The sequence below is a fragment of the Panthera uncia genome, chromosome A2 (assembly GCF_023721935.1).
Source record: "Panthera uncia isolate 11264 chromosome A2, Puncia_PCG_1.0, whole genome shotgun sequence".
Taxonomy (NCBI): domain Eukaryota; kingdom Metazoa; phylum Chordata; class Mammalia; order Carnivora; family Felidae; genus Panthera; species Panthera uncia.
The window spans coordinates 34,851,942-34,867,107 of NC_064816.1; the positions used below are offsets into that span (position 1 = coordinate 34,851,942).

Genomic DNA, 15,166 nt, shown 5'->3' on the forward strand with positions numbered 1-15,166 from the left:
TGCTTGTTATGTACCACCTATGATTATATAAAAGGAGAAAGAAGGCAGGCACAACTAACTATTCACTTGGGTAAAGAAGAGAGAAAAGGCATCAATGTGTGGTTTTCTCATTTCTAATGTTCATGCCACTTCTATATAAAAGAGTCTAAGGGTGCCTGGGTGGCTCAGTTGTTTGAGGGTCTGACTTCAGCTCAGGTAACGATCTCATGGTTGGTGGGTTTAAGCCCTGCATGGGGATCTGTGCTCACAGCTCAGAGCCTGGAGCATGCTTCGGGTTCTGTGTCTCCCTCTCTCTCTGCCCCTCCCCCCACCTTCAAAAAATAAAAAAACATTAAAAAATGTTTTGAAGTCAGATTCTATGCATCTAGTGACTAGAATGGATGATTAAGGGCTCTAGGAACTTGGAAAGAGGAAAGAACACTGGGTTTGGAGTTGTCTGGAAGATTTTTATGGAGGATTATGACCTGATCTGGTCTTTAAAGATGGGTAGGCCTTTTGTAATGGAGAGCAGGAGGGAAGTGTTTTGAAGGTGTTCTACAGAAGGGCTAACAAGAGCAAAGGCATAGGCTGTGCATGAGGATGTCTTATCAAGAGGAGCATAAAGAATCTGTGGCAAATATGACTAAATCGGAAACAGACAGTGGAGGGCCTTGACTAATACAGTAAGAAATTAAAAGCTAACCCTGTAGCAAATTTCCTTTAGAAGATTTTTGAGGAGAGCAACAAGATCAAATTAGATGCATAGACTAAACACATATATGTGTGTGTATATATGTATATGTTTTATATATATTAGCTAAAACTAAAAATTTATCAATCATTATTTATACAAAACTTTTAACAAAACAAAACTAACATGTTCTCTGCCTTTCTCCCTCTACATATGGAAACAGGGAAGTATACGCGTGTATGAGTATGTATGTATATTTATGTGTGTGTATACATACACGGTTTGTTTTTCCCATTACTTTTCCTGGAAACACTATTTTCTCCATGTCCTATGCCTTAACTGCTCTGCTCCTCACAGATAAACACACACACACACACACACACACACACACACACACACCCCTTTCTGAAGTACGATCCACCAGGGGAATGACCAAGAGAGCAAGCTAAACAGGGCTGGGGACTGAAAATCCTCACATGATTCTCCAGAGAAGAGCTCATTCACCATTCTTCCATTTCAAAGCATCAGCAGGTCCTGGAGCCCAATTCACCCTTCACATATCCAGAGAGTGAAACATGATTTGTGCCCTTTAAGATACCATGCAATGAATTACAGCAGGAGATGGAGGGAGAAATACTTAACACTTCTATAGTATTTATTGTTATTTTCCAGAAGAAAGCAAAACAAACGTTTACGAAAACAAAAATCTCTTTGAAACTTCTGTTGCTGGAAGCGTGACTGCATTTTTATCTCAGTCACGCAAACTGATTGGACATAGAGAATGGTGTCCCAGAATAGTAATTTTCTTATCTCCTCCTCCCTTTTCAGCCCCTATTTTGCCTCTGCATTTACAAAATGCTCCTATCAGATGTCAGCCCATTCCCGCTTCCACCACCTGGCTCCAGAAGTATGCTGCTCAAAGAGTCTCCGAACTCTGATACGAGAGTCATTATCTCAAATCCTTGCTCTTCTAGATGATTCTGTTGCCACTTATGCCAGCTCTTTTGGCAGTTGCACCTGTGGATTGAAGTAGTTGAAGAAAAGAGAAAAAAAATTAATCTTGGAAATTCAAGAGTTTTACAGCAAAAATGACAAAAACTTACTATGTGTCTGAAAAGTTACAGAATGGATGAGAAATTGGGGCCAGAGAGCCACTCCGATTATAATAAAACAACAGTAACAACCACAATCACCATTCAGTGGGCATTTACTGATACCAGGGACTGATCTAAGGGCTTGAAGCACATGGTGAAGCATAATATAAAAACAAAAGGGCAGATGTTGGAATCCGCCTGGTTCAAATCCTGATACTGGCACTCCTAGCTGTGTGGTGCTAAACATCCGTTTTCTCCACTGTAAAACGACAGTAACAGTATGTGTCTAACAGACAAGGCTATTTTAAGGATGAAGGGATATAATACAAGCTAGTAGTCAAGATCAACACTTCAAAAGCAAGGCTATCATACAATAGCCTTGTAAGGAGGGAACAGGCTCAGAGAGGAGAAACAATTTGCCCCGCAGCTAGTAAGTGACAGAGCAGGATTTGAATCGAGATCTGCCTGATATCAGTACCCAAGCCTTAACCACAAAAAAATACCACCACAGAAGTATAAAACATATATTCTTTTAAAAACTGATCTTTCTGGGGCGCCTGGATGGCTCAGTCAGTTAGGCATCCGGCTTTGGCTCAGGTCATGATCTTGCGGTTCACAGGTTCAAGCCCTGCATCGGGCTCTGTGCTGACAGCTTACAGCCTGGAGCCTGGAGCCTGCTTCAGATTCTGTGTCTCCCTCTCTCTCTGCCCCTACGCCACTGGCACTCTGTCTCTGTCTCTCTCTCAAAAATAAATAACATTTAAAAAAATTTAATAAAAAATAATAAAAACTGGTCTTTCCTTCTTGAAATGCATTTCTAATTTGAAGCTCAATTAAATTTTAAAAATAAAACATCACTGGGAGAAGCCCTAAGGCAAAAAAAAAAAAAAATTACAAAAGAGTAGCAAAAGTCTGACTGCTATTTTAGTTTTGCTTCATAGGAACAACTTAAATACAAGGCAAGTTGTTAAACAGTTTCAAGTGGTGTTACATCTTAGGAGGGTGACTTACCTCGCATGCATGTACCTTCCAGAGGACATTCAGAGTTTGTACAATAATGATTAAGAATGTTCCTCCTCCTATTCCCCATGTCCACCTGCCAGCGTGATGAGCCATCTTGGCCATCTGCTATGGCCCCTCCTACAGGCAGTTCTCTGCCCATGACCTTTGGCTGGAAATTTCCCAACATCCTGCCTCCTGGGGAGACTTCTGATGGGTTGCTTCTGCCTGCCCAGCCTTCAAACCAAGGGGTTCTCCATGTGCTTTGGCCCTCTCCCTCCTGGTGTCAGACTTTCAGGATGCGACAGTTGTGACAGCACTTTGGTAGGGCTCAACCATGGAGACACCGACAGTAAACACCAGTGAGCAGAAAATGCACTGCCCAGTATTTAAAGTGACTACAAAGTTGCAACAAATAACTAGAACAGTGTGTTCTTTGTATTGTTTTTTTTTTTTTTTTTAATTTTTTTTTTCAACGTTTATTTATTTTTGGGACAGAGAGAGACAGAGCATGAACGGGGGAGGGGCAGAGAGAGAGGGAGACACAGAATCGGAAACAGGCTCCAGGCTCTGAGCCATCAGCCCAGAGCCTGACGCGGGGCTCGAACTCACGGACCGCGAGATCGTGACCTGGCTGAAGTCGGACGCCCAACCGACTGCGCCACCCAGGCGCCCCTGTTCTTTGTATTGTTGAATGGAAAAAATTATTTTACATAATGTTATTATTTACATAATGTTATATAATGTTATGCATGGGAGGGTTCCAAATTAATAAAAATATTTTAAAAAGCAGAATGTGGCACTGGCCCAACAGAGTAAACCCAGATACATATTGATATATTTAAAATATGACCACGTTGGCAATTCACTGTGAAAAAGAATGAGTCATTGGTTAGCTGTCATTGGTCAGCTCTTTGGAAAAGAAATAACAAAGGAGGCTTTTTGCTCTCTATTTACTTCTAAAATTTAACCCTTTAACTCATCTGTAATATGGAATCTTTTTTTAAAACCAAAAACTACACGGGCACCTGGGTGGCTCAGTCGGTTAAGCGTCTGACTTTGACTCAGGGCATGATCTTGCCGTCTATGGGTTCAAGCCCTGCGTCAGCTCTGTGCTGACAGCTCAGAGCCTGGAGCCCACTTCAGAATCTGTGTCTCCCTCTCTCTTTGCCACCCCCCCCCCCCATCTCACGCGCGCACATGCTCTCTCTCTCTCCCTCAAAAATAAACATTAGAAAATTTTAAAAAAATCAACTACAAATGCAGGAATAAAAGATGGGCAAGTATCTTAGTAATCTCCAAAAGAAGCCATTTCTAAGCAGAACACAAAAGACAGAAACTGTAAAGGAAAAGATAGCTAGTCTTGCTGTTATAAATACCTAAAACTTACAAACACATGAGAATCAGCGTGTAGTACTGTTAGGGGTCCTGTTCCCCCCTTTACTTGTTGGTTAAAACTAGTTTAAGAAAAGTATGTGTGGAGAGCATTACATAAGGCACACACATACATACACTCACAGAGACTGGGCCGGAAGAGAAGATCCATCTCAGTAGGGGTTATTTAACTTGGCATATGGATGTGAATTCCTGCTCTCAGTCAACAACTCAGTGGGTATCCAGGACAGAGAAGAGGAAAGGCTAGTTTGAGGAATTCACAGTCCCCTAGGAGACCTATACTGTAACTTAGGAGGGCTGAACCTGAAGCAGAATGTGGGAGATTCAGTAAGAGAGGTGCAGATTAAGGAGAATGGAAATAGAAAGGGAAAGTATTCACTACTGGTAACTTGTTTGGTTTCTTTTGTTGTAAGAAGTCGTATTTGAGTCAAGCCTGTTGGGATAGATTTCAACAGATAGAAATAGAATTAAAGGTCATTTGAGTAGAGGGTATAGAGGCAAGGAAGGAAGTTCCTTTAGGGGAACTGTTAAAAGATGTGGTTTGTCGTGGAGGTCACGGAGTTGTGACCATCAAAGTGTGGCGTCAAAAAAAGTAGCATCGGCATCGCCAAGGAAGTTGACAGAAATGCAAATTCTCAGGCACCATCTAAAACCTATGGAATGGGGAATTCCAGAGGTGGGCTCAGCAATCCGTATTTAGCCTTCTAGGTGATTCTGATGCATGCTAAATTTTAACAATCACTATCACAGACTTCAGAAACGTTGTATACCATAGATTCTTTTCTACACTAGGTATTAGGAAATGGCAGCTCTTAGACTAAGTAATTCTGTAAGCATAGGCTCTTTCTAGGGGAGTTTGAGATGTGACATAGCTTTTTCGTATAGAGAGGTATCCTCTAAAGGAGCAAAAACAATAAGGCAGGAAAAAAGTTGTTGAAGATAATGCTGGGGGCTCTAGACCTGAACTCGTGAGAGAAGGAAGAGAGCATGGAACACTGGGAACCAGAAACACAAGTAGATCTAAACTCAAGAGCTTGGCTTGGGGACAAATTGAACGAAGTAGTCAAGAAAACCCCAGTGATCTAAGGGGAAAGAAAGATCCAGGGAGTGTCCCAGATTATGTGACAATTGAAACAAAGGGAAAAGATAAAAATAGGAAGGAGAAAATTGTGAAAGGAGAGAATCCAGAAATCCTAAAGAGAAAAAAGATCTTGTTAATGAGGCAAAGAAGAAATGGCTAGAAATAAAGATAAAGACTCAAGAGTCTATAATGTTGCATCTTATAATCACAACTGCCAATGCGTCATTGAGACTTTTGGCTAACAAAGGCTGCTTAGGATATTATTAAACTGAAGTCTTTCCGAAGGAGAAATTTAGCTGTGTTTTTAGGCAATTGAGTGGAAGCAATCCAGAAATACATAGATGAGCCCAAGTGAAACTGAGTTAATGTTAAAACGCCTTTTTTTTTTTTAAAGTTTATTTATTTTTGAGACAGAGACAGAGCATGAACGGGGGAGGGTCAGAGAGAGAGGGAGACACAGAATGGGAAGCAGGCTCCAGGCTCTGAGCCATCAGCCCAGAGCCCGATGCGGGGCTCGAACTCACGGGACCGCGAGATCGTGACCTGAGCTGAAGTCGGACGCTTAACCGACTGAGCCACCCAGGAGCCCCTAAAACGCCTTTTCTGATTGGCACTGAAGCTTGTGTAAGATATAAATGCATTTAGCCTCGGTGAATTAAATTGTTGTCGCAGATGGAATTTTATTTCAGGGAGAAGTACAAAGACCCATCTGGGATGGTAGGCAGTGAGTGGTCCACAAAATTTTCAAGATGAAAAAAAAAAAATCATACATTTGCCAGGGAAGGATAAGCCTGTATAAGCCTAACATCTTTGTTTTGGGCTGGTATCACACTGACTAGTTATTAACTTATAGGGAAAGGAATTAGTGATTATCTAATAAATTCACTTTGCTAGACAAGACAGAGAGTTTAAAAGCACAGCTAAAAACAAGAAGAGAAGAACCTAAAAAACTACTGGAGCCAACTAAGTCATGCAAATGAGTGGAACAGGCCAGGTATTAGGCGGTAGGGAATGGTGGAGACAGAAAGACTCAAGAGTCCATCATCTATCTCAAGGGAGAAGCCAATCCCAGATCCACCTGATTAGTACATGCAAATGCGAGCCCACTGTGGCCAGATCTGAGGCTTCCAGGGGTGCCAGATGTCTCGATGTTATTGTGTGGTATTTTAAATTTTGTACAACAATACTCAAGCCAAACAATATAGGCCTGGAGCCTTGGCTGACAATCTGTCAGTTCTCCATCCCTGGCCCACAGAACACATACATTCCTCTTAAGCTGAATTAAATGGGCGGCTTCTTGGAGGAGGTAGCATTTAAGCCGAGCAAGTGTACAGGTTTTCTTTTATTCTTTGCTAGCAACTTCATTTCAAAGTTCCCAGGCCAGAAGCAAGCATGGGGACAGAATAGGCATTGAAATGAAAAAAATAAGATTAAAAAATACAAACTGACTACTTGATGAGATCTCCTCTGGCAAATGTAAAAAGAGGATTTCCAAGTCCACGAGAGGAAAAGAGCTAGTCTTGTTTTTCCCTTTCAAGTTTCCTAAATAATAATACTAAATAATTTGTACATATGCTTTTGGACACTCAAGATTCCAGTGAGGAACACGGGGAAAAAAATCACATTTCAAAATTATTCTTTCATCTTAACCTCCTATTTGAAAACCCAGGGGTTTGGAGGGCATCTCTATCTACCAACGCAAGCGTGGGGAGAAAAACCTAAAAACCTTTAGTTTAAGCTCTCCAAAATGAATGCTGTGATGTCTCCTTTGGCTGGCTAAAAAGATCCCTTTCTGCTCAGATTTTGTGATACCATCACCAGGGGTGTTTTCAGTGACATTTCCACAGTCCCCAGACCAGAAAGCGTCTTGCATGCCATGATGTTTTACAATAGCTGGTTGCGCATACAAGCACGAACACACCATGGCCTTGAACCCTATTAGCGCTTCCATTAACTACACGGGCTGGCTGGGTTAGTAGAGCATGCGACTCTTGATCTCTGGGTCGCAAGTTCAAGCCCCACACTGGGTGGGGAGCCTACTTTAAACAAAAGACTGTTTGGGCATGCTTGGCTGGCTCAGCGGGGATAGCAAGCAACTCTTGATCTCGAGGTCATGGGCCCAAGCCCCACATTGGGTGTAGATTACCTAAATGAAACTTAATAAATAGAGTAGCTTTTGAAGAATGTCAAAGTTGACAAAATGTGATGGGTATGTACCAGTTCTTTGCACTATTTTTGAACTTCCGCAAGCCTAAAATGATTTCAAAATAACAAGAATAGCTTTTAAGATCACGCTATGATTCATCATGAAAGCAGAGATTTATCGTGCATGTAGCAAAGCACAAAATTTGATCAGCGGGGAGCAAAGGGACATTAGTGGAGTGAAGGTTTGTCAGTGGAATGAAGCATTTTCACATTTTTGCAGAGCATTTTCCAGGACTATGTGGATGAAGTTGCGTGACATTCTGTATCTTAAATATATGCAAAGAGGTACCTATTGCTGGCCAAACCAGGCAGCGGAAAGCAGGCGGAATTGCCAATCCGTTGGAGCAGATAAAAGACATTTCCAAGCAGAGGCCAACGTGCAAGGGCATCATTCAAAAATCATGTCAGAGTTTACTTTGAAGCATTTTTCCTTCTCAGTGGACCGTAAAAACAAAACACAGCTTAAAACTGGTAACTTCCTAGAATCGATCAAAAGGGGAAAGTGTAGTACTTAGCAGGGTGTTGCACTTTTATAAGTATCCTTGGGAATTTATTTTATTGCCCTCTGTTCTGGAATCTGAACTCAGAGTTGGATTGGTTTCAGCTGACCAAAAGGCAGAGTGTCCTGACTATGGAAATTACAAAACCAAGACCCTAAGATCCATGAGGCCAAGACTGCACCTGTCTTATTCACCACAGTATTCCTGACCCCTCGGATGGTGCCTGACATGTAAAAAGTACTATGTAAATATGTGTAGCATTAATGAATAAGTGAATGGGTAGAATGAAACAGACTCTAGGAACAGCAGACTCGCTCACTACAACACTCCCTGGGAAGGCAGGGAATTGGGTCAGATGATCATCGGAACTTGTTTATCTCTTCTACTCTGAATCCACAGGCCACCTCTAATGTAGATTGTAAAAAGACTTCCCTTCACTCTTTTTAGACTGTTATTTTCTGATGGTACAGCCTCCCAGGCAGCTCCCAGATGCTTTACCAATGATTGGTTGCACAGTAACAGAGCTAGTTTCTCTCAAAACAACAGCCCAATCCACCCCCTACAGAGGTCTGGCTGCCGGGGAGAGGAGCAGGTGCAGCAAGTCTTGATGTGGTACCCAAGGGCAGGCAAAGAACTCTTGCCTGACCTCATGGGACCTCTAGTGTTCTCACCCTGGCTTCTGCCCTAGGAAGAACCAGAATCCTACCACACAGAGGAAAGTCATCTTTGATTTGGAGGAATGGAATGTTGTCAATTCTGCATTACTAGCAGATGGGAAAAAGGAACATACATATGTAGAACACATCTTGAAAAAATTGAGGCTCCCTATGATGAAATCATGTACAGACTATTCTGGCTGAATTACACACTAGGATTTAAAACTGGGGCACCTGGGTGACTCAGTTGGTGAAGCGACCGACTTAAGTTCACGTCATGATCTCACGGTTTGTGAGTTCGAGCCCCATGTTGGGCTCTGCGCTGACAGCTCAGAGCCTGGAGCACATTTCTGATTCTGTGTCTTCCTCTCCCTCTGCCCCTCCCCCACCCACACTCTGCCTCTTTCCTTCAAAAATAAACAAACATTAAAAAAAAAGAAAAATTTTAAAATAATACAGTTAATTATCAGCTACCAGTGACCTTGGGACACACACCTCTCAGATTCCATAAATGCTATCATAGTAATGACCAAAAAAAATTATTGCCTCAACTTAACCTGCAAGGAATAAAATACTTTCATGTATCAGCAGCAGCAATAGTGAATCATTGTAAATATTAAAACTGAAATAGTAGTTAAAACTCCATTAATTCATGGAGACACTAACTTGAAGTTTGCCATTTGTCTGGCTGTCTAAAAAGTGAAGAATATATAAATGCAATTGTACGTAGTCTCTCTTCATCTAATAAAAAAGTACCAATTGGGGCGCCTGGGTGGCTCAGTCGGTTAAGCGTCCGACTTCAGCTCAGGTCACGATCTCGCGGTCCCGTGAGTTCGAGCCCCGCGTCGGGCTCTGGGCTGATGGCTCAGAGCCTGGAGCCTGCTTCCGATTCTGTGTCTCCCTCTCTCTCTGACCCTCCCCCGTTCATGCTCTGTCTCTCTCTGTCTCAAAAATAAATAAACGTAAAAAAAAAAAAATTAAAAAAAAAAAGTACCAACTATCTTTAAACATTGTGGAAGCCCTCAGTTATTTACAAATAAGGGGCCTGATTTAGGCTTCATTCTTACTTATTCCTGCAACAGGTTCCTCAAGATCTCTGAATGTCCACTTTATGGCTGGGGCAAATAAAAGCTTCATCCTCAACTTGGAACTGAGTATCCGCGTCAATTCTACCACTTTCTACCTGTATCTCCTATACTTGGTATTTAACTTCTCTAAGCCTCAGTTTGTTTTTAATAACATGTGGAGACTAATAACACCTTATAGGGTTGCTAGCCCTATAAGATAATTCATATCATCAATCTGGCCCATAGTAAGTACCTAATAAATGTTAGCTGTTAGTATTATTATTACTAAGGTGTACAGATGTACATATGCCCAAGAGGACAACTAGTAATTTAGGTCCACTGGTAATGTTGATGGGCTTCTTCCAGTTAGTCACACTTATGAGAATGTCCTCACATTAAAACAAGCAGGGAGGGGCGCCTGGGTGGCTCAGTCGGTTAAGTGTTTGACTTTGGCTCAGGTCATGATGTCATGTTTCATGAGTTCGAGCCCCACGTTGGACTATGTGCTGGCAGCTCAGGGCCTGGAGCCTGCTTCGGATTCTGCGTCTCCCTCTCTCCCTGCCCCTCCCCTCCCCTACTCACACTCTGTCTCTCTCTCAAAAATAAACAAACATTAAAAACAAAAACAAAAACGAGCAGGGAATAGAGGTGGGATACACTGGCTGGTGCTTGCTCCCCATTTCTCTTTCCCTCTACTTACGGGTTTAAGGTAGGCGACATTGCTGTGACGAATGTCATTCAAGAGCTGATCTCTGGGAGTGATTTCCACCAACGGGGGCGGCCTATTTCTCGGCACTGGCTTCAGTGTTCTGATGACGTCTTTGAGGTTGGTTTTCTCGGGGGGTTCTCTGGCCTCTGGCATCCGAGATTTGCGCTGGATTCTCTTCAGCTTCACCACCCGGAAGGAGTCAGGGTCCGTCCTGTACTTCGGAGGCTGTGATGGCTTCTTCATCATTTCGTTCTGCCGACTGAAGGGGACTGCCTGGGGGTTGGGAGGCTGAGGAGGAGGTTGGAGGAACTCCTGCATCCTGGCATCTGGCATGGGTCCTCCCAACTTCTCCCACATTCCGGGAGGTAGCCCCAACCCGTTCTCCAGCATGGCTATCAACTTCCTCTGCTCTTTCAGTTGCTGTTGTTTTTGTTCCTCTTGTCTCTTCTGCCTTTGTTTATCCTGATTCCTGGTGAGCAGGTTGGTTACCACCATTCTGGGGCCGGGGAGCTCAAAATGGTAGCCCATCTTCAGGAGGGTGGTGTTGGCCTTCAACAGTCTGGATATTTCCATTTCGGCATGGTGGCCCAGCATGTGCCTTTGATTGTGAAACCGAAGTTCAGTGAGCGTCTCGTTGAACTGGAGACACCTCATGATGGCCACAATTCCTTTACCTGTGATGAAGTTGGACTCGATGTTGAGAGTGGTGATGCTCCTATTTTCCCGCAACATGTTAGCCAAGGCAAACGCGGTGTTCTCATCGGCGCCCACGTTTGCTAAACTGAAGGTTTTGACATGTTTGTTTTTCTTCATTGCGTTGACAAAGTCCAGTAACATTTCCTTGGGGATGTTTTCAATGTTGTTCAAATTGAGCTCCTTCATATCGGGATCATTCTGTCTAACTCTCCTCAAGCTCCCATCTAGGTCCGTCTGGTTTCCTGAAGGCCTTGCACTCACCTTTAAAAAACTGGTGTCTAGAGCTAACTTCTTAGGATCTAATTTTGATACTTTCTTCTCGCTCTTTTCTTGGACCTCTGGCCTGTCTTTCTGTTCTTCGAATGCTTTCTTAGCTACTTGTGGGGAGCTGCTCTCACCGTTTCTGATTTGCTCCTTTCCCTCACCTTCCTCTCCTCTTTGCGGCTTTTTATCTTCCCTGCCATCTTCATCCTCATCATCCTCATCCTCATCGTCATCATCCTCATCATCCTCATCATCTTCATCATCTTCATCTCCTTCATCTTCTTCACCATCTTCCTCATCTGGTTCTTGGACATCGTTGCTGCCTTTTGATTCTCTTTTATTGGCTGTGATTTCATTGTTGAGCTTTTCTTTTAAATAGTGGGACACGTGTCTATTACCTGTGCCTCTTTCTTCATGCTGCTCTTGAGTGTCCACCTAAAAGAGAGTTTTAGGAGGGTTAGAACACAGGGCAGGGGAGAGATATGAAGCAGAGCAGTAGCTACTAGAAATAAGAAAAAGGTTTATTATGAAGTGGGGAAAAAAAACCCAAAGGAACTGTATGTATAGCATTCCGTTTGTATGTGTATACGTATATAAACACATATACAACATATCAAGTTTATAAAATATTGGGAAAAAAAAGTCTCTTGTAATGTTTACCAAATTAGTAGTTATCTCTTAGAAAGAGAGCTAACTGGGAAGGGAAGAGCACCTGGCTGGTTCATCAAGGCGGGGGGGGGGGGGGGACAGGACTCCTGACTTCAGAGTTGTGAGTTTGAGCCCCACATTGGATGTAGAGGTTACTTAAACAATAAAATATTTTTTTAATGTTTTTATTTTTGAAAAAGAAAGGCAGAGCACTAGCAGGGGAGGGGCAGAGAGAGAGGGAGACACAGAATCTGAAGCAGCCTCCAGGCTCTGAGCTGTCTGCACAGAGCCTGATGTGGGGCTCGAACCCATGACCCGTGAGATCATGACCTGAGCTAATGTCGGACACCTAACCAGCTGAGCCACCCAGGTGCCCCAAACAATAAAATCTTAAAAAAAAAAAAAAAAAAGAAAAAAAAAAAAAAAAAAAAGGAAAAAGAAAAAGAAAAAGATAACTGGGGAAGGGACACATGGGTGTCTCAGTTGGTTAAGCGTCCAACTTTGGCTCAGGTCATGATCTCGTGGTTTGTGAGTTCAAGCCCTGCGTCAAGCTCTGTGCTGACAGCTCAGAGCCTGGAGCCTGCTCCGGACTCTGTCTCCCTTTCTCTCTGCCCCTCCCCAACTCACACTCTGTCTCTGTCTCTCTCAAAAATAAATAAACATTTAAAAAAATTTTTAAAAAGATAACTGGGGAAGGGAAGCATTTGGGGGATTTTTACTTTTTACATTCTATAATTCTCAAGTGTTTGAGTGGTTTCCTTTTTAAAACAAAGTATGCATACTCATTTTGTAAGCAAATATAACCTAAATAAAGATGAATTTTTATAGCCATACTACACATACAAACACACATTTTTTTCGGTTGTGTTTATCTCATCCCATATATTAAACTGAAACCTAATTTTGTTTTCAGATTCTGTATTGTTTTTTAAAATGGTATTCAATTCTGGAAGTGACCCAAAAATGATTTGCTGTGAAAACCTCACAGGCTTATCTATCAATACATTGAACTCTTGGTTTTATATATAGCTGAATAGGCATTTTTGTACTCATAGTCCCGGGTTACAGGATAATTTACTTATTGCCTTCAACAAAATTTGCATTCCTTAAATTCTTGGTAACCTAATATAATGTGTACATCACATACTTATCCTGAAAATGTAACATATTGTGGGGAAAATGAGAGCACCTTGGTATTTTGAAATATATCAAAGACCTAGACTTGGGTTTTTGGTTTTTTGTTTTTTTTCTTTTTTGGTCTCCTCAGCTCTGTAACTGCCCTGGCTACTCCAAGGACAGGCTTGCTAGTCAGTTTCTTTTGAAACAATGTATCTAGAGGCAGAGCCAGCTACAAAAGAGGGCTGGATTATTTAGATATTTAGCAACAATTGCTTAATGTAGAAAAGAAAATGGCAGCCTTTAATCAATAATGTTTATTAGATTCTTGCCCAACAATCAGGGTGCTTTCCTATACCACATGTGTAACTCGTTGGTGTCATTTCAAAAGCTCATGTAGCATTTTCAAGCAGTAACTTTCTTATCGCTTCTAACATTGTTGGTTGGAAGTCACAACTGACAACAGTTATCCTAAAACCACTTAAAGCCTTCACCACTGCATTTCTCATCTTTCCCAGGAGGGGGAGCCAATCATCAAGCTGTTTAAATTATACCAAGGGAACAAAGTGTTCAAAGTACTCAATTATTTTTCTTTTTCTGAAATTCATATTCACATAGAATTGTCTTCTAGTCCAGTTGTAAAATATCTGGAGATTATACCTGAAACTGGAATCTGATCAAGCAAGCAATTTATTTTCTTAAGTTTCGTACATGTTTAAACTCTCCTAACCATGAAGATAGTTTATAACTTTCCTTAATTACAGCCTGCATAAGAGCAATGAGACAAGGTATCTATATAAGCAGGCATAACAAAAAGAGACTTTACCTGTGGGGATCTCTGTCTTCTTCTTTCTATGTCATTTGTAAGTGGAATATTTAAAAAAGTATGCTAACATACAATCGTCTCATAGATTCAACCATAAATTCTAGTTTTCATATAAAGAACATATTTAAGAAAGAACCATCCTTAAAACAACTCTTTCATAGCTATCAGTCTCTAAACTTATTACTGATAGCCAATAAGCTGTGTTAATATTGAATTTTTAGTTATTTAACTTGGTTAACTGTAAGTTGTGTGGTGGGTCTTCAGAGGGGTTTAAGACCTTGGCCGTTGTACGTGAAATACTGCATATGGATGCATATGCAGAAGAAGGGGTACAGAGTTTTCACCAGCTTCTTAAAACAGCTTGTGAGCCAAAAAAAAAAAAAAAAGAGTCAAGGACAAATGCTTCTGGGTTATGAGTTAATTCATTAAGTATCATGTCTGCAGAATACAGGCTTTCCTACATGGTGAACCCCATAGTAATTTTTTTAAAAAAAAGAGACATTGACAAGCAATTACCACTTTTTCTTCCCAATTCTACCATGTAAGTGTTTCAGGAAGTTTCAATCTGGCATATGATTAAACATTATGGATTTAACCTAGAAGAGGCAACACAACAAGAGAAAAACATGGAGTCTTGAGAAATGACAGTTGCAACATGGACACCTGTCGCTCAGGCCCAGGCAGCCGTTTCTCTGTTGTACACAAATCCCTGGTTACCTGGGATGGCACAAAGGTGACAGGGACACGTTCGTCTTCCAGCATGCGTCTCGATGCCTTTTGCCAATACATATAATCCATAAGAGATTTATGGTCAAAGTTTCCCGTGGGTGGCTTGTCGGTCTGATCCTTCTGAATCATTCCCACAGGAAGCCTGGGGTCAGGGGCCATGACTTCCATTTCCGACTGCAGTTTCTTTAGCTCTTCAGGGGACAAGTTGGCCAGGATTTCATCTTCATCAATCTCCTCATCAAACAGTTCCTCTTGATCTGAATTCCTGCTGTGTTCTGACATGATTGTTTTTCTCGGTATTTCTCTATGTTACTAGAGAAGGAGAAATAACCACAGACTCTCAAAATCATCGACTCTCAAGGAGTTCCCCCAGTGAACAAGCAATCCAGGTTAACGCTGCTTTGAGAGATTTTTTCCCCCCTGAGAATCCCAGCAGCGTGTGCTGAGCAGCTAGGGGTGACTGGAGCTAAGCTTATGCCGTATCTATATTAAGCAGGGCTTGACTGGATAG

At 41.9% G+C, this 15,166-nt stretch overlaps 1 protein-coding gene across 1 annotated transcript; it reads right to left on the minus strand.

The window, feature by feature from the left end:
- Nucleotides 1–4,446: 4,446 nt before the first annotated feature.
- Nucleotides 4,447–14,952, minus strand: LMOD3 (leiomodin 3). The gene is made up of 3 exons (XM_049642235.1): nt 14,644–14,952; nt 10,368–11,771; nt 4,447–4,461 (listed from the first exon to the last, which is right to left on the minus strand). The coding sequence occupies exons 1-3, from the start codon at nt 14,935–14,937 to the stop codon at nt 4,447–4,449; spliced, it is 1,713 nt and encodes a 570-aa protein (XP_049498192.1). The 5' UTR covers nt 14,938–14,952.
- Between the last annotated feature and the right edge of the window lie 214 nt (nt 14,953–15,166).

Coding starts and splice junctions, on each gene's coding strand:
- LMOD3 (XM_049642235.1), bottom strand. CDS start 14,937: ATGTCAGAACACAGCAGGAATTCAGATCAAGAGGAACTGTTTGATGAG. Junction 11,772..14,643: donor TCACCTTTGTGCCATCCCAG/GTAACCAGGGAT, acceptor ACTCTCTTTTAG/GTGGACACTCAAGAGCAGCA.